Below are 27,404 nucleotides of genomic sequence, written 5' to 3' on the forward strand. Positions count from 1 at the left end.
CAAACACCATCAAATGTCACGGAAATAAGCAACTCTCTGACTTTTAGAAGACATCGGAAGGCGGTCTAGTTTAGGGAAGTTTTTAATGTTTGATGTTTTATCGTGTTTTTTACTATTCTGTTGGGAGCTGCCCAGAGTGGTTGGGGAAACCCAGCTAGATGGGTGGGGTATAAATATTTATTTATTTATTTATTATTAATATAGTAAGCTGTCCTCGGGGAAGTAGCCCCAGCTTCTTGGCACATTTTGGCTGCCCTGCTTGGAAACTTTCCTAGGCTTTTGTGGTGCTGCGAGCAGAATTGCACCCTGTATTTAAAACGCAGTCACAACATAGATTCGCCTAATGGCATTATATTGGCAGCTGTCTTTTCAGTTCCTTATGATCCCTATGGAATTCTCATTTTTCACACTTGCTGGGCACTGGCTCGACACCTTAACTGAACTATCCACTATGACATAGTTTAGTATGTATATTTTAAAGCTGTTGGTCTTATCTGTATTTGGTAATTTTATTTTTACAATTTTGAATGTCTGGTTTCATTGCTATTTTAACAAATATCTCATGCTATTGTATGTAAACGGCTTTTTAATTTTTATTGTGGTATATAAATCTCGCCACCTTCCATTTCGGCAACATCTGTATTCCCTGTTTTCGGCTGCATTGCATCCACCTTAGGTTAGAGGACAAGACGAGGCTGGTGGATCAGGCCAATGGGCTCATCTAGTCCACCATCCTGTTCTTACTGTTATTCAGAAGCAATACTGCCTCTAACCATCTTGTGGGAGTGAGTTCCACAGTTTAACAATGTGCTATGTGAATAAGAAATTTCTTTTCTCTTTCCTGAATCTTCCAACATTCAGTTTCATTGGATGTTCATGAGTTCATCTACATCTATTTTATCCACGCCATGAACACAGTAATTTTATAGACTTCTATCATGTCACCTTGCCGACAAAGGTCCGTATAGTTCAGGGGTCAGCAACCTTTTTCAGTCCACCGTTCCTCAGACCTTGTGGGGGGCCGGATGATATTTTTTTGGGGGAAAGGAACAAATTCCAATGCCCCACAAATAACCCAGAGATGCATTTTAAATAAAAGCACACATTCTACTCATGTAAAAACACGCTGATTCCTGGACCAGATTGAGAAGGTCCACAGGCCTTAGGTTGCCTACCCCTGGTATAGTTAAAGCTATGGTTTTCCCAGTAGTGATGTATGGAAGTGAGAGCTGGACCATAAAGAAGGCCAATCGCCGAAGAATTGATGCTTTTGAATTCTGGTGCTGGAGGAGACTCTTGAGAGTCCCATGGACTGCAAGAAGATCAAACCTATCCATTCTGAAGGAAATCAGCCCTGAGTGCTCACTGGAAGGACAGATCCTGAAGCTGAGGCTCCAATACTTTGGCCACCTCATGAGAAGAGAAGATTCCCTGGAAAAGACCCTGAGTTGGGAAAGATGGAGGGCAGAAGGAGAAGGGGACGACAGAGGACGAGATGGTGGGACAGTGTTCTCAAAGCTACCAGCATGAGTTTGACCAAACTGCGGGAGGCAGTGGAAGACAGGAGTGCCTGGCGTGCTCTGGTCCATGGGTCACAAAGAGTCGGACACGACTAAACAACAACAACAAATCATGTCACCCTTTACAGTGGTACCTCGGGTTAAGTACTTAATTCGTTCTGCAGGTCCGTACTTAACCTGAAACTGTTCTTAACCTGAGGTACCACTTTAGCTAATGGGGCCTCCTGCTGCTGCCGTGCCGCCAGAGCACGATTTCTGTTCTCATCCTGAAGCAAAGTTCTTAACCCGAGGTAATATTTCTGGGTTAGCAGAGCTGTAACCTGAAGCGTATGTAACCTGAGGTACCACTGTAGTTGCTTTTTCTCTAAACTAAAAAGTCTCAAACGTTGCAACCTTTCCTCAAAGGGAGCCATCACAGCACCTCTGTGCTATCAATTATTATTATTATTATTATTATTATTTAATTAATATGCCACAGATTCTGAACAGGTATCAGGCTTTATCTGAACCTGTGGAACATTAATAATAATAATAATAATAATAATAATTAAAAAAAACATCTTGCACTCTGGCCCTGGTTCAATTGTTATCTTGTTGCCGCAGCGGCGCTTCTCCCATTTCTCGGAACTGGCCTGCCTTCCAAGCAACGGAAACTGAAAGTAAAATACAGTATATATAAAAAAAAAATCATCGTGCGGCGGGAGTGCGCATGTACTGGAAAGTCCCCGGGGCCTTTCAGCCAGCTTGCGCTGAGACATCTCCCCGGCTACTAGTGATGCGTGATCTGTGCGTTATTGTGATTGGCCAGAAAGGAGCGATTTCTGGGCGTGAAGTTCCCTCGGCCGAACTCTGCCGTCTCAGTCGCCGAGTTTCGAGACTTAGAAGCGGACGCTGCGAGTCACCTTTTGCCATGGCGAAGGCTCTCATGCTGCCGTGCTTGGCGCTCGTGCTCCTGGTCGGGATCCTGGAGGCCACTCCAAGTAAGTAAGGCTGTGTTGCAGCCCGCCCAACCCTTTCCCTCTCCCGCTTCGGATGTCTTCCAGGGGTAGACCTCGTGAACGGGTTAAGAGGCGCGCGTTCTCACGAGTAGCTTGACACGGGTTACCTCTCCCTGTGCCCACTGGCCCAAAATTTAGCACCATGAAACTCGGTGGGTTTTAGTTATATACGCGGTGGGCGCGTATGTAGCATTGCACTGCTAAAGAATTAAAAGATCCATAGTGGCAGACGTGGAATATGTCAAGCAGGCTTTAGCCTAAGAAACCTCGTGCTATCCTGAATTTGTTAAACCGCAATTCTAAGTGTGTTTACTCCGAAATAAGGACGGCGACCTTGGCGAACAAACCTAATTATGCTTTTCCCCCTAAGTCCCACTGTGGTCTTACTCCTGTGTAGGATTTCCGCCTGAGCTTTCAAAGGTGCTACAGTGTTCCTTAGTGTTTGTGATCCTAAACATCATATTAAGCAATCGCTATGGAACACAACTGGGTTTTTCATCGAATCCAAGAGTTAGAAGAGACCCTGAGGATCATCTAGTGTAACCCCCTTATGGGGATCGAACCTACAACCTGCATATGCCTGTATACCTAAGTACTGTATGTTTCTTTCCTAACCAACTGAGCTATGTTGTTTTACTTCTGAGTAAACACGTATAGGTTGTGTTGTTTTAGTTCATCCTGTTGGGTAATTGGGGTGATTAAAAGAGTGAAGAGTGCCTCCTTGATTATTTTTGGGCGTTTTTGTGGGGGGCCTAATCCGTGTTTTGCTGAAGCTGATGGGGCAGAAGGAAGCAGCTGACCTGAGTGAGTCAGTAGAAAACAACAAAGGCTCATGATGGCTTCCCTGCATCTGAGAAACATTTCGTCTTCCTTTGTGCTTCTAACTTCTTAAAACATCGTTGGTTCTTTTGTCACACTTCCGGCCCGAACCACAAGTGCAGGGCTCCCAGCAAATGCTGTCTTAGCACTAGAATGCAAAATGGGAGGTGACTCGAGAAGAGGGAGGGCAGAAGTAGGTCTGTTGAGTGGGATTTTTTGGAGCTCAAGGTACCTTCTGATTCCAATGAGACGGTAACATCCCGATAGAAGGGACACTTTTTGTTATGTGGTGCCGTCTTTGTAAGCTCAGCTTCCTTCCCCACCGCCTCCTCCCTTTACTGCAGACTAGAGGATTTTACAGCTGTTAAACTCAGGAGAATAGAATTTCTAAAATGTGAATTTAGGCAGTTTACAGGTAAATTCATGCACACACCCCACAATCATTTTGTGGGGAAGGGAGAGTTCATATTCACTATCTCACTAGGGGAAAGAAAAGGGGTATTTAAGCTAGCTAACACCCGCCTCCCCCAAAAGCTGCTGCCCTCTGTGCCCAATCTCGCCTCTACATAGTGACAGCACCTACATGATGCTCTCTTCCCCCAGCGATATTCCTCAGGAGAAGGAAGCCCACATGCGCTAACCCTTGTTTTGGGGGCCATTTCAATTCCCCCTACTGCTTTCCTGAAAATCTCCTTCCCGTTTTGGGTTTCTAGCTCATGTATGCGCAAAGGGTCAGCTTTAGAATTTTTTGGGGCCAAAAATGAGGTGCCAGTACTTTTATGTTGATAAAAGTGTCATGGGTGCCATCACAAAATGGCTGCTGTGGGCAACGAGAGAGAGAGAGAGAGTTGGCCGTACTCTGCACCAGTGAGTACTGTCATAAAAAAGCCCTTGATAAGCTTGTGTTGAAAGCTGGAAATGCTGCCAGGGCAATAGTGGAAAACTTTAAAAGAGGCTTACAGAGCCAAGCTACACAAGTCTCAGGAAGTCTGCCACAAGATCTCCCAGTGCTTTAATTTTTACTTAAAAACAGCCAGTGCAGGAGTGCTTTAGATTGAGGCTCTGGCCTGACATTGTTTTCCCATCCCATCACCCTTCTGAAGCCTCTGCCACAGAAGAACGCACCTTGGTGTTTATTTCCACTGTAGAGCTAATAGCAGTTTGAGGAGAGGACACTTGGACCAGAAAACACCCCCTTAATCACTGCTGCTTTTATGAAACTGGAGCACACCCGCAGCTGCTTTTATGTCAAAATAATGGTGGGTTGTATCTAACAGCACTAAGTAACTTGTTCTGGTAGAGCAAAGATTAAGGGTACACCTGCACCTCAGTTTGCACCACCGCTTTCCCCCAGGGAAACCTGACCTTTAGTATCAAATTGGAACAAATGGCAGTTGAGTTTTCTGCAGATCACGGTTTGTTTGGATTTAGCACTAAAGAGTGGAAGTGGGAAGGCAGCGAGGCAAAGGAAAAACTGCTTGGATCTGTGCTTTATAGGCATGGGACAAGTGGAAGTGTGTGAAAGTGCTTACGCTTGTGCATCTGAACTAAATCTGTTATGTGGGTTGCTTCAACCCTCTGCAGTGGATTTGGGAAGGGTGTGCCATAGTGTGGGAATAGAGGGGAAGTTGTGCAAGTGTAAATCCCTGCACTAATGGACCAGGTTCCTGGATACTACTTCCTGTGCACTTTTGCCTCAGAGTAGACGGACAATTAGAAATCTTGTCCGTGAAATTGTCCTTCCACTCAGCAGTTGAAGCCGTTGTCTGAAGATGAAGGGCAGGTGACCCACTGTACTTTGTGGCCCAGGGTTGAGGACGAGATGTGTCTTAATCCTTGCCCCAAGCTGCTTTGCCTTTTGAGTTTCCAGATGTGTAAAACATTCATCTGGAACACGGGGGGGGGGGGCAGGGAGTGAAAGGCATGGAGGTGGCCAGCAGGGAAGGAGTTAAACACACACCAGAATGTTCCTTTAATTTCAAATACACAAACAGTGGAGACCTACATTTATATCTGCTACTTCTTCTGCGGTGGAACTCAAGGTGGCGTATTAACATATAATTTATCCATTGCCCCTTGCTGGCTCATTTCCAGGGACTTTCTGACTAGTCATTGGCCTTTGACCAGTTCTGTTTTCATTACTATCACATGCAGCTAGAAAAGCAAGTGAAATGGCATCTTGGTCTTTTATGAGTGCAGATCAAATGTTGCTTTCACTTTTTATTTCCCTTTTCTCCTAGTTACGTACGCAGCAATCTTCTGGTTTTTCAGGCCCGGAACCTACCTTTAGGACATCTTTAGTTTAGCCCCAAAACATGCATTTGGGGACCTCCTCTTTTTATTGTATATTAGTACACTGGTAGAGTGCTGTTGTGAACCACCTTTAGGTTAGGCTGCAACCTAGTAGGGGAAGATGAATGGCATAGAGCAGGAATAGGCAACTTGTGGCCCTCCTTGTGTTGTAGGACTCCAGCTCCCATCAGCCCCAGCTATCAATGGCTAGTGATCCAGGTTGATTGGAGTTGTAGTCCAACAAAATCTAGAGGACCACAGATTTCACAGGTCTGGAGAAGGGCGGCAGGGCAGTTCTGCTTTGCATGCTGAACATTCAATGCATGGCACCTCCAGGACAGGTAAGGCTAGAAAGACACTTGTATGTATCCACAGAAAGTCAAATACATGAAGGGGGCAGCAAATCACAGGAGCAGGCACCAGCAAAAAATCACTATGTGGGGAAATCTGTTAAGTCAGCCAATGACTCTACACAGCTCCACCCTTACTTCAAACATAGTGATATATCATTAAACCGTGATGTTTAGATGTTGAAAACCAGATACCACCTTGGACTAGTGGGCTCCTGTTCTATGTGTATGTAGCAAAATGGACCACATGGGCTATTTCAGTCTCTGACAGTACAGTGGTACCTTGGGTTAAGAACTTAATTCATTCTGGAGGTCCATTCTTAACCTGAAACTGTTCTTAACCTGAGGTACCACTTTAGCTAATGGGGCCTCCTGCTGCCGCCGCGCCACCGCTGCCTGATCTCCGTTCTTATTCTGAAGCAAAGTTCTTAACCTGAGGTACTATTTCGGGGTTAGCAGAGTCTATAACCTGAAGCGTAGCGGAGTCTGTAACCTGAAGCATCTGTAACCCGAGGTACCACTGTATACATGCAGCTTCTTGTATGGAAGCAATGTCCAGGTAGGAAATTTATCTCCTAGGTCGGATATAGCCCTTGAGTGCATAGCTAATAAAGCATGGCAGATGATAACCTGTATCCTTAAACCTTGCCTTTTTACCTCTTTCACCCATTCCTACAGGAACTCCCAACGTACAAGTTTATTCCCGCTATCCTGTGGAGAAGGGCAAAGAAAACATTGTGAATTGCTATGTGGACAACTTCCACCCTCCCAAAATCAACATCACAATTGAGAAGGGCGGGAAGCCACTTAAAGATGTGAACCAGTCTGACCTTTCTTTTGATAAGACCTGGGCCTTCAATCGCCTTGTCTATGCCAAGGTCACTCCAGATGGAGAAGAGGTTGCCTGCAGAGTGGAACACAGCACCCTTGTTGACCCAAAAGTTGTCAAATGGGGTGAGTATCTGCCACTGTGGTCTACTTTCTTTTCCCTTTTTTTTTCTTGTCAAGTCTTGAAACATGAACAGCTGTCATCTGTAGTCCCTCCAGAAAACACCCGTCTTCAGATGATGTTCACAGGCTAAGATTTGCATCTGTACGTTGCTACAAGTAGTCATGAACACCTAGTCATCCTTTGTAAGAGCAGTAGACATTCATTGACCATAATCTTTCAGCAAGTTGCAAGAAATCTGTAGGTGCTTCAGATTAACACTGTCCTAAAATATTGGACCAATTTATGTCCGAGAGACGCTTATCTTGTTTTCTTCTTCTACAGAGCAAGAGTAATAACCAAATGACCCCTCAGCAGGAAAGGTAAGATATAGATGATTATTATTTAATTTAATCATCACTTTTTATAAAAGTGCAGTTATTTTACAAAAATAACTAATGAATGATAATGTGATTTTTTTATTTATTTAAAGAAATACCTTTCCTTTCTCTCATAAGGGACAAATCGATCAATTTTGTGTTGGACTAGTTATAAACTGTGGGTGAAAACAGATATAATATGAAAAGGAACTTGCACCTAATTCTGGAGCCATATCTTTTACTCCCAGCTGCAGTTACTGTGATGGATGTATCTGGCAGCGAATCGATCTTTGGTTTGGCCCACCATCTGCCCTACTTCACTATTCCAGTGGGCTTTTTGCCTTTTTTTAATTTTTATTTTTAAAAATTGAATTGCCATCCAGACATTTATTTGTCGGAGGGGGTTGGTTGGTCTGAATTGAGGAAATATGGAAGCTTTTTCAGATGGCCAAACTGCTCTAGAGATTGAGGGTAGGTGGGTTTGTGACATCTGAGGTACTAGCCAATCGGTGCCATGTAATGCCAGATTCTCCACAAATTTGCAAGACCAGTTTTTTCCAGAACTCTGTCTTCTAGTGTCTTACTATAACATAGCTTTACCCCTTGCGATGATACTTTGTGGAGAGATCAAAGACTATTGTTTCCCCCTTTCCTCACATTGTTTAAAAATATGTCTTTATTGTGTGTGAGGGGGTATTGTATTGCTTTTGAATCTGTTTTTAGCTGTTCCATTACTAAGTCACCTTGAAACTCCCATGAAAGGTGATTCATAAATTAATAAAATAGTTTTATTCAGCTAGCTTTTACTCAAGAGTGGAGCCATTCAAATTCATGGAGCAAAGTTAGCTGTAGCTATTTCAGTGTAGCTACTCTTGAGTTACCGTAAATAAAAAGCTGAATACAACACATTTTAATATATAATAATTATTTCAAAATGCTGGGGGTTCCAAAGGTTAACTTTAGGTGGGGGGCGGGCACAAGGCTTCTTCAGTGCTTCCATGTTAGGCATTTATAGTGTAATCCTAACCATGTATACTCAGAAGTAAGTCCTGTTGAATTCAGTGGGACTTACTCTCAGGTAAAGAGTTCAGATTGGAGCCTTAGTGTGGAATTGCTGTGCTTTGTTTCTTCCCTTCATACAAGGCATCCACACACCAAAAGCACCCAGTCTGTTTTGTATTTTCCCCATGGCTCTTTTTCTCAAAGGGCCTAAAGCCCAACTTTTTTCAGAAGGAACAGAAGAGTAGCACAATATTCTTCAGTGCAGATGCCCTTTGGGCCTCTCTTCTGACTTTTATTCAAGAGTCAGTCTTGGACGTATATCTTGGACGTATATCTATCACAGCTCAGCTCAGCACACATTTGTTAGAACTTTTACTGTGGGTACCACCTTGCTTTTGTGGGTGGTTTCCCCCCCAAAGGAATTGCTTATTGCTAAAATATTTTTTTCTGGTTACAATCATAAGGAAAGAAAGACTGTAGAATGCTGTGAGAATCTGAAATCTGCTGGGCAGAGTAAATAAGAACATGGGAAGCCCTCAGAGCTCCAAAGCTCTCTCTTAACTTCTGATGTCCTGGGCGAACCCTCAAGTCTTTTAATCAGCATTCAGCTCAGGGGGAGCAGCCACTGTGATGAATATCCTATTGAACATATTATACCCCCTTGGGGTATAATGCAAAACTGAAAGTACCCTTTTAGTGAGTCATCCCATTGGTCCATCTAGCTCAGCATCGTTTACACTGACTGGCAGCTCTCTCGGGGTCTTCCCCAGCCTTGCCAGGAAACGTCTGGGGTTGAACCTGGGGAATTCTGCATCCAAAGGAGGATGGCTATGACCCTATTCCCCCCCAACCATATGTACTCCTCTTTACTGTCCTCCCCATCCTGACCCACCACTGGTTATACACAGCTAGTTTCCCCTTGCATCTCATGCTCTCCAGCTCAGTCTTGGTCTTTTCTCGGGGAGGGGCACAATATAACTGCCTCTACTGCTGCCCTCTCTCCCTCCTCCCCAGCCACATTTCCTGTTTATGCAATAGGAAGAAGGAGGAGTATGGCAGGCAGCCATTTTGTTGCACTTGCCGCAGCACATAATTTTCAGCCTGCCCATGTATACTACTACTACTACTACTACTAATAATAATAATAAATTAATAATAATTTTATTATGTATATCCGGCCCATCTAGCTGAGTTTCCCCAGCCACTCTGGGTGGCTTACGGCACATAAAAAATGGTAAAACATTAGACGTTAAAAAATTCCCAATACAGGGTTGCCTTCAGATGTCTTCTAAAAGTCAGATAGTTGTATATTTCCTTGACATCTGGTAGGAGGGCGTTCCACAGGGCGGGCGCCACTACTGAGAAGGCCCTCTGCCTGGTTCCCTGTAACTTCACTTCTCCCAGTGAGTTGGGTTGGGCATGCTACAACATGGATGACAGTACCAACCAAATCCTTTCAGTGTTGATTTTAAATGATTTCTTTAAAAATACCTTTTTGGTCACTGGCAACTGTATTGATAAATGACCAGAAACTGTTGGTGGGGGGTTTTTTTTTGGGGGGGGGGGTGCGGCGGCAGCAAACTATTTTTAAAAAATCGGCATTGGTGGATTATAGCGTCATAATACGAATGATATTTTACTGTTATGGTGTGCTAACATTACACTACAGTCATACCTCGTGTTGCGTTTGCTTCTTGATACATTTTTTCAGGTTGTGTCCAGCGGCGACCTGGAAGTACCGGAAAGGGTTACTTCCGGGTTTCGCCGCATGCGCAGATGCACAAAATGACGTCATGCGCACGCCGCAGACGCGGGTTGTGTTCTGCTCATGTTGCGAACGGGACTCTGGAACTATATATACAGTTGCACACAGATAACTCTGAGCAGTAAGGAGCAGACTGGTTTTTAAAAATGAATGCAAACCATAAAATGTACCCACCACAAGGGCTATATTGAATGTATGCTGAAGTTCCTATGGCCCCATCTACAACCACTGTGTGTCCCTGGGGTGCTGGTGGTATATGAAACCTAGCATTTCCCACTGTGTAAAAAGGCCACTTGTAGTTTGCGACAGAAGAGCAAAGCAGCCTTGTCCCACAGTCGTAGAAAAAGGCAGGATACGAAGGGAACAGGAAAACAAATACATGCAAGGATGAATTTCTCCCCTAAAGTCCAACGCTGTTTTTATTTTATTATTTCATGTATATCCCACCTCTCTCCCCCTGCTGCCCAAGAAACGCAAGGTAACATGCATGCTTCTCTGCCTCTGCTCTCGTTTTATCCTCAGTCGTATGAGGTAGTTTAGTCTGGGATGATGACGATGATGATGATAATAATAATAACTTATTGTTTATACCCCCACCCATCTGGCTGGGTTCCCCCAGCCTCTCTGGGCAGCTCCCAACAGAATATTAAAAACACGATAAAACATCAAACATTAAAAACTTCCCTAAACAGGGCTGCCTTCATATGTCTTCTAAAAGTCAGATAGCTGCTTATTTCCTTGACATCTGATGGGAGGACGTTCCACAGGGCGGGCGCCACCACCGAGAAGGCCCTCTGCATGGTCCCCTGTAGCCTCACTTTTTGCAGTGAGGGACCTGCCAGAAGGCCCTATGCCTAGCCCAACATCACCCAGCAAGTCTCTTGGCTGATTTGGGAATTCGAACCTTGGACTGCCAGACCCTAGTCCAACACTCTAGCCACTATACCACATGCTCCCCAGCCCTTCTGAAATCAGTATTGCTGCCTATATTGGGGTGGAGGGGGGGGCTTGAGACTAAGAGAGAGGGGGTGACTTGGTCAAGGCCACCCAGTCAGTTTCTGGTGAACCAAGAGATTTCTGGATTTGCAGCTCAGCCCTTAGTTAGCTCTCCCAATACTTCTCACTGTTCAAAGTGCTCTTCTACATAGCTATCCTGCTTTCCCCTGCCACTAACAGGCAAGATTAAGTTGCAATAATGATGCTCAAGACCACATTGAGGTTAATTGTAGTTTGGCAGCATTTGATTTTTTTTCCACATGAGTCAGTATAAAAGTTGGTTTTATGTTTTTTCTCTCCAGGTCCAAAGAGCCTGCCTTTTTATTGCCCCTTGAGCATTCTTCCAGCGCTGTTCCTGCTTTTCTACTGATTATGTAACTCTCTGGATAGTTTTCCATCATGAACCGCATACATCAAGACCTGCTGATGGGCTGTGCTTGAGACTTTGAAATGTATGATGTGGGCTTTCATATGTGTTGTCCACTGTAGGCAGACAATTGAAGATTGCCTTGGAAATCTGATCAGTCATGCATTTATTGTAACATTCAGTGATTTGCAGTGTGGCTTCATAAAAAAAAGTAACCTACTGTTGATTTTTCAAATACTTCTATCAGCAAAATCTTCCAGGATTTTTTTTAAAAAAATTCTTTATTGATTAAAAATTTACATATCTATACAAACATATGCTTTCTCTTTACATATGAAGAAAAAGAAAATTATGTAGAAAATTTCTAAAGGAACAAAAAAGAGGAAAAAATAAAGAAATAACAAAGATACAAAGTCAAAAGAGGAAAAGAAAAGACAAGACAACATTATTTACACAATAAAAGTCATCGACACAATCCTTCCCATCCTTCTCATTATACTGTAGGAATTTGAATCTTTCCAAAAAGAAGCAAGTAGAAAGGCTTATGGGTTGCATCATGTACTAGTTGTACTTTGAATAGAGCCATTAAAGTTATTGGACTTGAGTAACTTTGGTCCATTAATTTCAGTGGATCTACTCTGAGTATCCTATATATTTCACTTTTTTGACTATGAATTAGTTTCTCATTTGGCCTGTCTGGAATGTAACTTGTAATGCTATTAGTATTGGCATTTATTGAACTCTTAATAAAGTAATTCTACCAAGATTTCCTTTTGTAACAGTTGGTGGCCTTGATTTATTGGTTTTCCAGGGCACACCCATACATGTTTATTCATAAGTAAGTCCTATTATGTTAAATAGGCCTTATCCCTGGTAAGTGTAAACAGAATTGCATCCAAAATGCAAGATTACATCCATCAGCAGATCTTCACAAACATGTACTAATCATAAGGAGTGTTATATTTCTCCTCTCATTACACAATTGCAGTTAAAAGCGAGCTTTAAGAATCAAAATAAGGAGAGAGATTGTAAATCACACTGTACTCCTTTCACAAAATAGGCCTCAAATTATATCTGTATCAGAACTCAAATCCCAATGTCTCAAAATGCGTTGCATGACTTGGAGGTGGGGGTCCCAGATAACCCTTTGAGTCTGTGAAAAAGAAGATAAGTAAAATATGCTTGTTGCCCATATGTAGCAAGCTGTAACTTTTTAAAAAAATTATTAAAACGAAACTAAAAACAAACTGCAGAGCTCAGAACAAAGCAAACTGTCTCGCTGCTTTCTGCTTATGATAAATACTGTAATTCTTGGCCTGTAGAAGAGGGGAGCTGACAGCAAAGGATTGACTCGGGGGTCGGCAAGGTTTACCTCGCCTGGACCGGTTCAATCCAGCGGAGATCCCTCCGTGGGCCGGATCACGGGTGTGTGTGAGAGTGCCTGTGATTACCTGCATCTGCTCAGATACAATTTCTGGTGCCGCGGAAGCAAGTCGCTGCGCTGTGCTGCACCACTTTAGCGCAGCGCGCGGGGACACTCCAGGCAGGCTGCTCAGTTTGGGGGTGGCTCGTGGGCCGGTTAAATGACCCCTGTGGGCCACAGGTTGCCGACCCCTGGATTAACTCTTCTTCCAGAAGAAGGCAGGACCAATCAGAAACACTGATCTTCCTGAAGGAGCAAATGGGACTGGCAATTGATGGGATTTTTACCTTTTGCAATAGGCTGCATTTCTAAACACACCCCAAGCAAGAAGCTATATGCCCTTCTGAGTTCTCCATGACAGGCCATTCCTTCTGTGAAAGAATAAATGATCGCAAATCTAAGATTAGAAATGGCAGCATCCAAAAGCAAGTAGGGGAACATTTCTACCTTCCAGGAGACTGTATATGATCTAAAAGTAGCCACCCTAGGACAAAGGAACATCAAAGGAAGACTGCAATGTGAAATTGCTGTGTGCTTGTGTATATATACACCCATTACTCAGGATCATCTGATGAACTAGACTGTAGACCATTAAATGTTATACCATAATAAATGTGTTAGCCTTTAAGGTGTTATAAGACTCGTGGTTGTTTTAGCAGATCATATAACCCACAAAAGCATATTCTGGGCCAACATCTACAGTTCCAGAGTGGAGAGGGAATCTAACTGATGGTAAACAACTGATTTTACCAAGATTATAAATATGTTTTTCAAACACCTTATCACATGCAAGGCAAAAGTGGATTTTTTCCTGCATACATCAGTAATTATTGACCATGGAGAAGCATACATCAGTAATTATTGACCATGGATACCATGTGAGAGATATTTCTGGTTATACAGCATAAAGGAGTAGGATAGCAATGCTGAGGAAAGAATAAAAACAGGCCTGTTTTGATGGAAGTTAAGCTTTGATCTCATCTGGAGAACCTGATGGCTGGATCTGAGAGCAAATAATTTCACTGGAACACAGATGGAATCTTCTGGAAGAGGAAAACAGTTGGTGAGTGGCAGTTATCAGCCAGGGCAGCAAAGCTGCCTAATGAGATAGGGTGGTAGAGAAACAATAGCTCCTTGAAACATTATTTCTGGGAAATAGGTGAGTTGGGAATAAACTGCTTAGAAAAATGGTGGCAACGGGAAGCTATTTTAATATAGAATGCCACTCTCAATCTGTCGGTAATTTTGAAAGGGAGATCCAGAGCAGGAAAGTGGTATTGGTGTGGAAAGATAGAAGGTTGGTACTGACAAAAGCTTTATTTTCCCCAAACAACACAGAATTCCTGGCGATACTGTGTTTGTATTGAGTAAACCATACAGCTTGTGTGAAGAGGCTATATTCATCCCAGCAGCAGTAACCTTATTGCTGGCACCTGTCCTGTCTTGAGAGGTAATGGAGTGTGCCTCCAGGGTGAAATCAAACCGCAAGCCTGGGCAATGTGGACAGATGTCCTGGGCTGCCCAGATGACAAGACCTCCTTCTGGGCCCTAGAGCCCAGCCTGGTCTTGCCACAGTGCCCCCTGACCCACTCACCGAATGGCTGCCCACCCAACGTTGGAGGGATGCACCCACCAAAGGCCGCATTGACTTGCCAGCTGGACTCCCTGCATGGGCAGGCAGGCAGGTGGCGCATTGCAGCCCCACGAACCCTCTGTGCCCCACACTTGCCTGGCAGCATTAGCGGTGACTGTTGACAGGCTCAAGGCGAACACTACACTGGTTGCCCATATGCTTCCGAGCCCCCATTAAAAGTGCTCTTTTTGACCTTGAAAGCTCTTTATGGCTCAGGTCCCCAATATCTTCTAGAACATCTCTCCTGATACGAACCTACCTGGATCCTTAGACCAGGCATAGGCAAACTCGGCCCTCCAGATGTTTTGGGACTACAATTCCCATCATCCCTAGCTAACAAGACCAGTGGGCAGGGATGATGGGAATTGTAGTCTCAAAGCATCTGGAGGGCCGAGTTTGCCTATGCCTGCCTTAGACCTTCCTCTGAGGCTCTTCTCCAGGGACCCCCTCTGAGGGAGGCTTGGGTAGTGGTGACAAGGAAGAGGGTCTTTTCAGTTGTGACTCCCTATTGGTGCTATGTGCCTGGTACCTTTGTTGACATCTTTTCAGCATCATTTAAAACTTATATATCCCTCCAGGCTTTTGATCGACATAATAATAATAATAATAATAATAATAATAATAATAATAATAATAAAATTTATTATTTATACCCCGCCCATCTGGCTGTGTTTCCCCAGCCACTCTGGGCGGCTTCCAACAGAACACTAAAATACAATAACCTATTAGACATTAAAAGCTTCCCTAAACAGGGCTGCCTTCAGATGTCTTCTAAAAGTTTGGTAGTTATTTTTCTCTTTGACATCTAGACGGAGGGCGTTCCACAGGGCGGGCGCCACTACCGAGAAGGCTCTCTCCTTGGCCAGTGTGGTGCAGTGGTTAAGAGCGGTAGTCTCGTAATCTGGGGAACCGGGTTCGCGTCTCCGCTCCTCCACATGCAGCTGCTGGGTGACCTTGGGCTAGTCACACTTCTGTGAAGTCTCTCAGCCCCACTCACCTCACAGAGTGTTTGTTGTGGGGGAGGAAGGGAAAGGAGAATGTTAGCTGCTTTGAAACTCCTTAAAGGGAGTGAAAGGCGGGATATCAAATCCAAACTCTTCTTCTTCTTCTTCCCTGTAACTTGGCTTCTTGCAGCGAGGGAACTGCCAGAAGGCCCTCGGCGCTGGACCTCAGTGTCTGGGCAGACAATATTGTTTGTTATTACTATGCTCAAAAGCTTCCTGTGGCTGCTATAGGAGTTGTCTTTTTCCTTCTGCTTTAAGACACTTGGAGTTAATTGGGTAACAAATGGCAAACTAATAAATAGCAATGGTATTGCCCTGGGAGGGAAGACTCTACTGAAAGGTCTCACATCGAGTAGAGTTTTGCCACAGTGCAGGATGTCCTAACATAACTGCTGCCCAGCCTTGATTATTATGCTTTATGATAAGCTCATTTAACTCCTTTTTCATCTGACAGGATGGCCCTATCTTGACTGCTGCCTTAGGGCATGTCTTTCTGCTACAATGTCCACACCCGCAAGCAAAAACCCTTCAACTACCTCATTTACTACAACTGAAAAAGAAGCCCAACCTGCCGGTGCCAGTTCTTCTGAAACCTCTTGGGAGATACATGCAGATGATTTCACCAAGGAGTTATCCTGTGCTATATGTCTAGAGCTGTTTAAGGAGCCTGTCATTCTGCCCTGCGGCCATAACTTCTGCAAAAATTGTCTAGAGTCTGTATGGGGGAAAAAGGGAGTCTTCTGTCCACAATGCCACGCCAGCGTTCCAGAGCGAAAGTTCATAGCAAACAAAACACTGGAGAAAATGGCGGATAGGATTAAGACCTTTCATGTGGGGTGCCAGCAACAGAAGTGCATAGAACACAGCGAGCCCTACACCCTCTACTGGAAGCCACAAGAAAAGCTAGCCTGCTTCAGCTGCCGAGAAACTCAACAACCTAAAGAACAAAGCACCCAGTTTCTCCTTATCCCAGATGCCGTCCAGATTTATACGGTAACCATCTTACCAAGGCCGGATCAAAACATGGGAAATGATCCAGCCAAACTCAAGGGGCAATATGCTAGTCCTAGTCAGAGCAGGCCCACTGGAGTTGATGGACACTACTAACTTGGATTTCTCAATTTCAGTGGGTCAACTCGGAGTAGGGCTCTGGGCTGATTTGCACTTACCTTTTTGCCCCAGGCACTGTTCTGTGCTTTAAAGCTCTGTGTCAAGTGTTTTATTTTCGCCCCAGATTTCCCTGTGAAGACCTGTGCTTTGGTGCTCAGTTGGAGCAAATGGCAATTTAGGCTTTCTGCAGGTTGCCATTTGCTCTGATTCAGCTTTAATGAGCGGGTTTTTGAGGGGAAATCTCAGGAACAAAAGAAGAAGAAGAAGAGGTGCTCAACACTGAGTTTTAAAGTGGATGCACCCCTACCTGGAAAGAGTAGAGGAAAGGTAAGTGTGGACAAGCCCTTAGCTAAATACAACCCAAGCTTTTTAAAACTATGCTGGTTTCAAAGGGAAACACCTAAGTACCTACTTATCAGGTCCATTGAAATCAAAGGTGTGTATATATGTTCTAAAGCTAGCTGGGCGTTGCTAAGGACTTCAAAGTACCTACCTGTGACACAAATTTTCATGAATGTATAATGTTCCTCTGGGGAAATGAAGATGGGTGGTTGAGGTCCCACCAGCACCTTACTTTGCAGCATGCTCAGCTGTCCTATAAGCATTGTTTTAAAAGTTTTTGCTTTGTTTTTTAAGGTGGAAGGGTCAGGAAATTGGGGGCCCAGCTCAAAAGATCCAGTTTTTGGGCCACCTTCTCCCTGCACCCACAACCTCCTGGCTGGTTGGATAATGTTTTAACAATGGATGGAGATGATCCTGTACAAACATTTTAAAATGCTTCCATTCAGTAAGCAGGGCTCTAGCTCAAATAGACTTTTCTGCTAACTGGATGCAGCTTAGAGCCTTACAAAACAAACAAACAAACAAACAAACAAACAAACAAACAAACAAACAACTTTATCACACACAAGTGGCACAGATTAGTTGCTTCATGGACTGCTTTTCTCATGGTTGCATTTTGTGCAGAAGGAAAATTCCATGTACCCAGGACAGCCTATTGCCACTCATGATGATGTATCAACTGCAACTGTGGCTGCCCTGTGGAGAATAGTGTGGAGTATCACAAACACATGTTGGGTAGCACCCATGTCACTCCTGATGATGAGCAAAACAGCATCTGTGTCAGAAAACATATTTTTTTCTATTTTAAAATATTTCTAAAAAGAATTTCTCCTCTTTTTTATATGTGGATGAATCTGTCAAATTTGATTATTCCAGTTGCAAATTTAGTTTGCCATATATCTGCATCAGTTTGCAATGAATATTCGTCAGCATTTTAGTGCACATTTCTCCGGATACACACATTTTTTGTCTAGTATATGTATTTTTGCAACCAATTTTCTTTAATACCATGCATTTTTGTGTGTTATTTTGACTAAATTTTGTGTATGCTTTTCCCATATATGCACATGTTTCTACACCATTTTGAGTTGTAGAACTGTATCACAACACTTGAAGGAGTTGTGGGTTCGAGTTCCCACGTTGGGGGGAAATATTCCTGCATTGCAGGGGGTTGGACTTTGGACTAGATGGCCCTTATGGTCCCTTCCTATGATTCTTCCCCTCCCTATGGTTCTAGGACTTTCTAGGACTTAAGTTCTAATTTTTCTGTGGGGGTGAATGGATGACATGTGAGTTAAAGTTGCCCTCTAGTGCATGAAGATGGGAAATGCAGGTCTTGCCCAATCCTGTGCATATTTTTACAGTACTTGGAAGTTGGCTTACTTAAGTATTGCGATTTAAGTGGTTTTAGTTGCAGATGGCATTACTATTGCATCAAAGAATCTCAGCCATGAAGCAAAGATCCTTCCTGATTGGCACAGCTCAAAAAGAACAGAGATGGTGCCAACATAGCAGCTTGCATTCTGCCAGTGATTTTCTAAATTTCTAGCTGTACTAAAAGGAACACTTTTCCAGATTAACTCATCTGCCAAGGAATGCCTGCCTCTCGGTCATGGACTCCTTGCATGTTGCAGAGAGTTATAGGAAGAAGAAGAAGAAGAAGAGTTTGGATTTGATATCCCGCCTTTCACTCCCCTTCAGGAGTCTCAAAGCGGCTAACATTCTCCTTTCCCTTCCTCCCCCACAACAAACACTCTGTGAGGTGAGTGGGGCTGAGAGACTTCAAAGAAGTGTGACTGGCCCAAGGTCACCCAGCAGCTGCATGTGGAGGAGCGGAGACGCGAACCCGGTTACCCAGATTACGTGACTACCGCTCTTAACCACTACACCACACTGGCTCTCTAGGAAGCACATATTTACAGTATATGCCTATCCAGTGCTTTTTTCTGGGGGGGACACAGGGGTACACATACCTCTAAACCAGGGGTCTGCAACCTTTAAGACAAAAAGAGCCACTTGGACCCGTTTCCGAAGAAGAAAAAACTGGGAGCCGCAAAACTCGTCATTATAAAAATAACTTTTTTGTCACTTTTTAAAAATTATTTCTTTGCTTGACCCCTCAGAATTACTCCTCCTCATAGAAATAAACGTTAAATTAACAAGTTGCCTTTTTGTGTGTGTGTGTTCTTCACTCCCCTTCAAAACAGTGACCAGCGTACATGCTCCCTTTCAATGCAGTGACCAGCGTACATGCCCCTTACACTGTAGCGGGCGGGCGGGCGGGAAGGTGACGGGACAGTGTGTGACTAACACACGCACCGCCCCACTGCGACATCACAGCCAGTACAGCGCCCGCCACAGTGGGGAGTGTCGGGGCGCACAATGCGCCTCCTCCCCTCGCTAGTATCCGCCCCGGAGCCGCGGCAAAGGTGTAAAAGAGCCACATGCGGCTCCGGAGCCGCGGGTTGCAGACCCCTGCTCTAAATATTTTGTGAATCTAAGTTTGGCCTCATTGAGGGTCAGGGGTACCTTTACCTTTTTATTTCAATATGAGTAGGAAAAAGAGAGTACCCCTAAACATTTTTAAAGAAAAAAAGCACTGTGCCTATCTATATAGTAATATGCTTGTGAAAGATGTGAAATGCAGTGACCACCATGGAAAAGTTTCATGCAACTCTGGTAATGCGGCTAGCAAACTTAAATGGGACTGATCACCTTCCTTGGATATAGAATGACTGAATTATTTTTTATAATTATAGAATTATTCTGTGGATTATAGAATTATTCCTATCCCCCTCCAGGAAAAACTGCTCATGATGAGAATGCAGCTGAGGTCCATCATGATGAAACTCGAGATGTTGAAAAATGCCCAGGAGGAGAAGATTTCTAGTCATAAAGTGAGTAGCATTAATTTGTGTTTAAGAATAGCAGCAGTGAAATTACTTTGTCTATACACCAGAATGTTAATGCACACGTGGGTCTCACAGATCCGATTTTTTCCTTGTAGCTTTGGTGCATGTTTGTCCACACACGAGCTCTTTCAATTGATTTCTGTCTGAATGCTTTCCCATCCACACTTGTGGGTGGTGTTTGATGAGCTTCCGACTTCTCCTCTCAATTAACACTTCCCAACCCTCCCAGAGTTCTGGAAGCCTGAGGACCATAGTGGGCATGCCTTCACATGTTTGTTTACCTGTGCATGACCTATTTTTTATTTTTGAGGTACAAGTCATCAGATATACCAGACTTGCACAAAAGAGGCAAACAATTTCAGATCCTCTGTGTCCCTATGTAGAGAAGCTGTCCCCGTATCTGATTTGATCGTGGAATGTCTCGCTTTTCCTTAGGATGTCCCTATTTTCACTGGAGAAATGTTGGAGGGTATGGAGTTATCTGACCCCCAAGCTGTCTGAAGGCAATACTGTATAGGGAAGGTTTTGTTTTGTTAATGGTTAATGTTTTATTTTGTTTTATTGTATGTTGAAAGCCACCTAGAGTGGCTGGGGCAACCCAGTAAGATGTATGATGTATAAATAGTAAAATGATCATTATGGAATGGGACGTACCTATTTTCATCGGAGAAATGTTGGAGGCTATGCAATTTTTAAAATGTACATGTGAGCCTAGCCATGCCAGTAGTAGGCCATTAAGGAGTGCCTCACCATTGGACATAGTGGTTTGTGGAAATAGATGGGACCAAGAAAAATGTCATACATGTAAAAAATGCTCCACTCGGCCATCCACCCGCAAAGTGAACTGCAGTACACCCACAATTGGGTAACACAAGATTTTATATTAGATTCCACCCCACCGCTTCACTGCTTAATCCATAGTTCAGGAAAATTCAAATTATAATTAGGGAAAGTATAGGCTGCCCCTTGGATGAGGATAACATTGTGTGAAAAACATCACACATGGAATGCACTGAATCTACTTTAAACTGGATAATAATAATAATAATAATAATAATAATAATAATAATTTATTTATACCCTGCCCATCTGGCTGGGCTTCCCCAGCCACTCTGGGCGGCTTCCAAAAAAATATTAAAATACTGTAATACATCAAACATTAAAAGCTTCCCTAAACAGGGCTGTCTTCAGATGTCTTCTAAAAGTCTGGTAGCTGTTGTTCTCTTTGACTTCTGGTGGGAGGGTGTTCCACAGGGAGGGTGCCACTACCGAGAAGGCCCTCTGCCTGGTTCCCTGTAACTTGGCTTCTTGCAGTGAGGGAACTGCCAGAAGGCCCTCGGTGCTGGACCTCAGTGTCCGGGTAGAATGATGGGGGTGGAGACGCTCCTTCAAGTATACTGGACCGAGGCCGTTTAGGGCTTTAAAGGTCAGCACCAACACTTTGAATTGTGCTCGGAAACGTACTGGGAGCCAATGTAGGTCTTTCAAGACCGGTGTTATATGGTCTCGGCGGCTGCTTCCAGTCACTAGTGTTTTCCATACCTACATTAAATCAATTGAATGAAGGAAGCTAACTAACTAACTAACTAACTAACTAACTAACTAACTAACTAACTAGAATGCTGTGCACATACTTCAGTTTACTCTGAACCCAATGTGCTCCCACCACTTGTTTGTGAAACTATGTACACATGCTGTTAGTCACAATCCACATCTGTTCTGTAGTTTCTTGAGAAGTTTTGTGTTTTGATGCATTTCCCCCAAAGTAGCTTCAATCTTATTTGAACAATATCAAGATGCCTGCATCTTCTCTCCATCCAATGGTGTCAACAGACACCAGGCTACTTAGAAACACATCCAGCCATACTGAGGCACTTAACAATATGTAATGAAATTATCACCATCATCATTATTATAATTATCAATGATGTGCAAATGCAATTTGAAACCCAGTGGAGGGGAAAGGCCCCAACTATGTTTTAATCTAGCCCAAGCTAACTTAGCCCAAGCTAACTGAGCTCTGTTCAGTTCTGGTACTGAAAACAAATTCTAATATCAGGATGTACTCATCTTTTACTCACATCTTTAATTGCAAATACTCACATCTTTAATTGCACAAGGTCTGGTTGACAGATCATGTGATTTTAGTAATATATAAATAAAATAAATTTGACACGCCTGAAGTCTGCAAACCCCTGATATAAAAGTAAGCTTGTCTGGAGTTGTAACTCGATGCACTTCAAATTTGCTCTTGATTGCCTATTATTAAAGAGGAAAAGAAAATCTAGAGAATCCCCCCAACAATAATGTTGCTATTTTAATAATTGTGTGCTTCCAGATAGGGTTTTAATACTGCGAAAGGGTCACTGAAATATTACAAAGCAGTAATAGACAACAGTTTTCAAAAAAGAGAAGATATTACTTATTTATAAAAATACTTATATCAGCTACTAGAGTACCCTTTGCTTTGTCTGATAAATTATTTTTTTCCAGGAGAACAGATTGCAATTTCAGTACCACATTTCCTTGGAATTTCTAAAACTGCACCAGTTTCTTCATGGCAAGGAGAAAATGTACATCAATCAGTTAAAAGAAGAGGGTGAAATTCTCCTCCAAGAAATGGAGGCAAATCTAAACAAACTCCAAGACCAAACACAGAGTGCTAAGGATACCCTGGTCTGCATCCAGGCCCGTCTGTACCAGCAGAATTCTGCTGGCTTCCTGAAAGTAAGGAATTTGGACCTTAACTGTACAGCATTGTTTGGGTTATTGTCCATGGGTTATTTCAGAGATTTCCAGCCCAGTCACTGTATGCTTAGTATAAGGAAACAGCCCATAGTAATAAGGGATATGTTAATGAAAAAAGGGAGTTTTCCAGCTCCAGGAAATGATGCTCTGAGTTGCATTACCCTGTGTTTCCCCTTGACTGCATCACTTGAGCTCTGAAGGTCCTGACCAGGGAGATGCAAAATGTCCAGCAATTTGTGGCACAGGAAGAAGCCCTAAATTTCTATGAGCTAAAGCACAAATTGTATTTGGGCCCTCTTACATGGAGGTGAGGCAGGAAGCCAGTCAGCCAAGCTAATAGTGAGGTGAGCAGTGGCCTTGAGTGTGTGTGTGTTGTGTGCCAATTCACTACCCCACAATGCCTGCTGCCAGAAGGCTTTGATACTCAGGCCTTAACACCTATGCTAGCCTGGAGCTGATATAGCAAACATTTAGGAGGAAATTCATGCTAGTTGGCTGGTAGGATTAAGAATGCGGCAGTTAATCTACTGCTTTCCTTCTTCCCTGTCCCCACATAGAGTTGTTTTGCCACTTTAGTAATGGAAGCTGAAAATAGAAGAAGGGAATCTGGGATACAGCAACAACAATATGTTTTTATAGCCTCGCAAAGAGATTTGGTGAAAGCAACTTTTTAGATCACCTTGAACATCTGCGAGAAAAGAAACACCTTCTGGAAGAGGAAACAGGCAGGCTGTGAGGGGCATCGATTGGTTTCCGGTGCAATGAACCACCTGTTCTGTTTGGGTTTGCTAGGTTCCACATATGCTGAAAGTGTGTCCCAAAGACCATTAGTAAATAACTGTTTTTCCCCCCCTCTCTCCTTTCCTCTGACAGGGAATAAAAGCTTTCATGGAAAAGTAAGTGTGAGTCTGTGAGCAAGTGTTATCGAAACAGTAAGGCAGGCTTTCTTTAATCAGTCAGGGAACAAGCCTTATTCAGGTGTGGGTACCAAATGTGAGTGTGATAGGGTGGGTAGCAGGAATGAGTATACTAGCCATGACCTTGAAAGTTGGCATATGTTCCAGTGGCAGGATGTTCTCCATGGGATCAGGCTATGCATTCTTGATACCTTGGTTCTTGGTATCTTCTATGGATGCTAAATAACTAAATAGGGCTAATAAGTTTCACCATATGTAATTAAGGGCGATATTTCATATTACAGAAGAGTAGGGCCTGCTTCAGACATAACACTATACAGGTAACTCACGCCTATTCAACTTGTGAACATTGAGGCTTGGGTTCCAGGCACACAAACACATAGTGGGTAGAAAGTGGGTGATGTTTGTGTGTGTGTGGGGGGGAACCTTTGGCAATTTCCCCCACCATTGCACCCAATGTCTTTTGATTATACTCGATTTTTGCATTGTGTGCTATCTCCGGAACGTAAGCATCCCGTAAGTTGAGAGTTGCCCATAGCATAATTTAATATTACAGGAATGAGGTAGCATGAGCCTTGGGCTCAAGTGTGCCCTTCTCTTCTGCTGGCATATGTCAGAGTGTAGGGATGGAAGAGAAATTTGATTTTGTTTGCATTTTGAGGAGAAACTACCTCAGTATTTCACATTTTATGAAACAGTTTCTGAAGTGAAACACAGCTAGCCGTCAAAATTTGCACTACTCTGAATTTTTCAGTGCAGTTCTGCATCCAAATTAAACGTACATTTTAGTTAAAATAACATGCAAAATAGCATTATATTAGGGGCCATTAATTGCAAAAATATGTACATTTGTCAAAACTGCATACAAATGTGTGCTTAGTAGGAGAAATGCACACAAAAATGATGACAAATTTAAAAGAACTTTGTAAGGGGGTGGGGGGGATGGACAGAATATTAAATTGCTATAGAAATGTGGAGAACTGACTTTAATATTGGGGAAAATGAGAAACATAGTGAACTTATATTTTAATTGGTCACAAACATATCTTCAGGCAAATTATGGCTAAATGTGAACATGAATATAGTAATGCATTATCTTATACAAATATGTTTTAAGTATATTTTGAGCAGTGCATCCCACATTGTCATTATACTTTTGAATGCTTTGATGGCCTTTGGCTAAGCAGTGAAGATTTGTTTTGATATGTGAACCACTATAATAGTTGTTTATAGAACTTTTTTGCAGGCAGTATCCCTTCCTGCTAACTGGAATGTGAATTCATGATTTGTGCAGGATGGAACAGAAAACGGAAAATTCATCTCTGGGTGAACTAGTGATTGGAACTCTGAATGCAGGGGACTACAAAGGGCCCATACATTATGCCGTATGGAAGGAAATGAAATCCATCCTCAGCCCAGGTAAAGCTGTGTCCTGCACCACTTACTCATCTTTAAAACAAACAAAAGCTGCAGCTCTATACACACATGGGAGTAAGCCCCACTGAACTAACTTCTGAGTAATTCTAAAGATACTGCAGCAAGGCATTAGAAAATTTGGCACTGCATTGTGGTCAAAGGCAGGAAAGGCACCATAAATTTGTATAGGACCGTGCTGTAAAATGGTTTAAGAGAAAAGACAGGCAGTCACTGAGCTTCACATAAGTGTTCTGATTCCTCTTTCTCACCACAATAAGGGCTTGCAGGATCATTTGTTGTTGTCTCCTGTTAGTCCCCCACAACACAGGAATATAATTTAAGAGAGTGCAAACATCTACCAATCAGTTTCTTCAAAACAAAGTTAACATGAACAATAATTTCTAACCTAAAAGAAGATACCTCAAAGAGGTGTTTTCAGTGTTACATCACCAGCATCTGCCTGAACTAGCAAATTCCTTTCTCTAAAAGTGTTGTGGAGTCCAATATACATGGAACATCATTTTTTGCTGAATTAATCTCCATTTTAAATCTCTGCTTCATCACTACATATAGATGCTGAAGCAACTTTTCAGTGATTAGAGGTGAATGGAATGCTCTATTCATTCATCAACAAGTTTCTGAAAATCCAATTTACAACATTCCCCAAAACATTTCTCAACAACCATTACACAAATATCCAACTATTTCCTCCAGCAATATTGGAGATAACTAGTTATTCAATGCCTACAGTCTATAAATAGACACTAAAAGGTGCTGTAGCTGAAGATACTGCCGTTCAGCATTAGTGAGTTAAGTGGCATTTGGACTGCAAACTTTAAAATGAAAGTGGCAAAATTTAAAATGATATTGTATTGCTTTTTTGTTGGGACAGGGAATACAGGTTTTCATGAATAGCTTGCATATCTTTACATCTAGAAAGAAGTTTTCTTAATGTTTTTCATGTATTTACATCTCATTTTTCTTCCACTATGGAACTTAAGACAGCCTTAACAGAATTATTAGTGGTTTCCAAACTCAACATTCACCAAACCCAGACTTGCTTAGCTTTAGCAAAGCTGTTGAATTAAGACCTTAGCTGATGCATTAAAGAGAACATCATATATTGAGGAATCAATTTTTTTGCATAACACATTCTGACAGTAGGGTCTTATTTACTGGGTGTATTTACACTTTTACAATTGTCCTTAAATGTCTCCAATGCTACAATAGTCATCTTTTTCTTGATCCCACCAGACATTTCCTTCCTGACTCTGGACCCCAAAACCGCACATCCAAACTTGGTTCTCTCCGACAGGATGACCTGCGTGAGACATACTGACACAAAGCTAGTTTTGCCGGACGTTCCAGAGAGATTTGACTGCAGCGTTTCTGTCCTGGCGGCTGAAGGGTTCACCACTGGGAGACACTACTGGGAGGTGGAGACATGGAACAAGACCAAATGGACCTTGGGGGTTGTGAGAGAGAGCATTAACCGTAAAGGGAACTACCCACTGTCCCCCAAAGAGGGGCACTGGCTTATAAAGCTAAGGAATAAGAATGAGTTTAAAGCTATAGACATGGAATCAAAACCTCTGGCCCTGTCCAAAATTCCCTCTAGAATTGGGGTGTTCTTGGATTATGAGGGTGGCCAGGTATCCTTTTATAATGCAGACAATATGTCTCACATCTACACTTTCATGGACAATTTTGCAGAGAAACTCTACCCATACCTTTGTCCATGTCTGAACGACGCAGGACAAAACAGTGAGCCCCTGAGACTTGTTGCTTTTCACTTATAGAGCCAGGGTGAGAAGGAGCACCTAGTGTAAAATAGATCTCTTTCACCCTGAGCGATTAGATTCAGATAACTCATATGATCCAGTGCTAAGATCCCATTGTCAATGAAAGGGGACGGCAGGTGCCCCTGGACTTCTTTTGGGACTTAACTCTGGCCCTATCATTGGGACCTGCTCTGGTAGCTATCCTGACCCTTCCTGTGGTCCAGCTTCAACTCTGCTACACAGCCCTGCCATGTCTGAAAAGTTAGCAGGATCCCACGTTGGTCCCTAAAAGTAGCATCACAGTTGAGGCCTACAGAATTCTTACACTAACCACTCCTAATTGTAAACTTGTAAGGAGAGATTAATTATATATTTTTCCCCCAAAAGGAAAAAAATTAAAATTATTATTAATTTTTTAAAAAATCCTCTCGAGTTCACAATGTAGCACAAGTTTAGCACATGTATAAAACTGTCCACATGTATATTTATTAGAAAAATATTCAGCTTAGAAATGGCAGGGAACAGAAGCAAAGGTTAATAAGTAATAACTCTGGGATAAAACTTGTTCCCCCCAAAAAATGTTTTGGTGTGTCCTTTTGTATTTGTTTGATTAAATCCAATAAAAAGAATACTCATATCAATTTCACAGTGTGCTGCTGGGCTCTTGAATAAAGTTCAAATAATAGTCTTAATAAAGGGTA

The 27,404-nt window shown here is 42.8% G+C and overlaps 2 protein-coding genes and 1 long non-coding RNA gene across 3 annotated transcripts; 2 read left to right on the forward strand and 1 right to left on the reverse strand.

Moving 5' to 3' along the window:
- The first annotated feature begins 2,203 nt into the window (after positions 1–2,203).
- On the forward strand, positions 2,204–12,196 carry B2M (beta-2-microglobulin). Its single transcript, XM_083476046.1, has 4 exons — positions 2,204–2,500; positions 6,658–6,933; positions 7,253–7,290; positions 11,353–12,196. Exons 1-3 carry the CDS (start codon positions 2,230–2,232, stop codon positions 7,261–7,263), a joined length of 558 nt encoding a protein of 185 aa, XP_083332172.1. The 5' UTR covers positions 2,204–2,229; the 3' UTR covers positions 7,264–7,290; positions 11,353–12,196.
- Positions 11,521–13,747, reverse strand: LOC310693688. The gene is made up of 2 exons (XR_014519329.1): positions 13,128–13,747; positions 11,521–12,570 (listed from the first exon to the last, which is right to left on the reverse strand). It is a non-coding gene; the product is annotated as an uncharacterized lncRNA (long non-coding RNA).
- Positions 13,748–13,899: 152 nt separating this feature from the next.
- Positions 13,900–27,344, forward strand: TRIM69 (tripartite motif containing 69). Its single transcript, XM_083475861.1, has 7 exons — positions 13,900–13,999; positions 15,932–16,470; positions 19,731–19,826; positions 22,335–22,568; positions 23,463–23,485; positions 24,801–24,925; positions 26,177–27,344. The coding sequence occupies exons 2-7, from the start codon at positions 15,979–15,981 to the stop codon at positions 26,719–26,721; spliced, it is 1,515 nt and encodes a 504-aa protein (XP_083331987.1). The 5' UTR covers positions 13,900–13,999; positions 15,932–15,978; the 3' UTR covers positions 26,722–27,344.
- The last annotated feature ends 60 nt before the right edge of the window (positions 27,345–27,404 follow it).

Source organism: Podarcis liolepis, assembly GCF_965112155.1.
Source record: "Podarcis liolepis genome assembly, chromosome: 14".
In the NCBI taxonomy this organism is placed as follows: domain Eukaryota; kingdom Metazoa; phylum Chordata; class Lepidosauria; order Squamata; family Lacertidae; genus Podarcis; species Podarcis liolepis.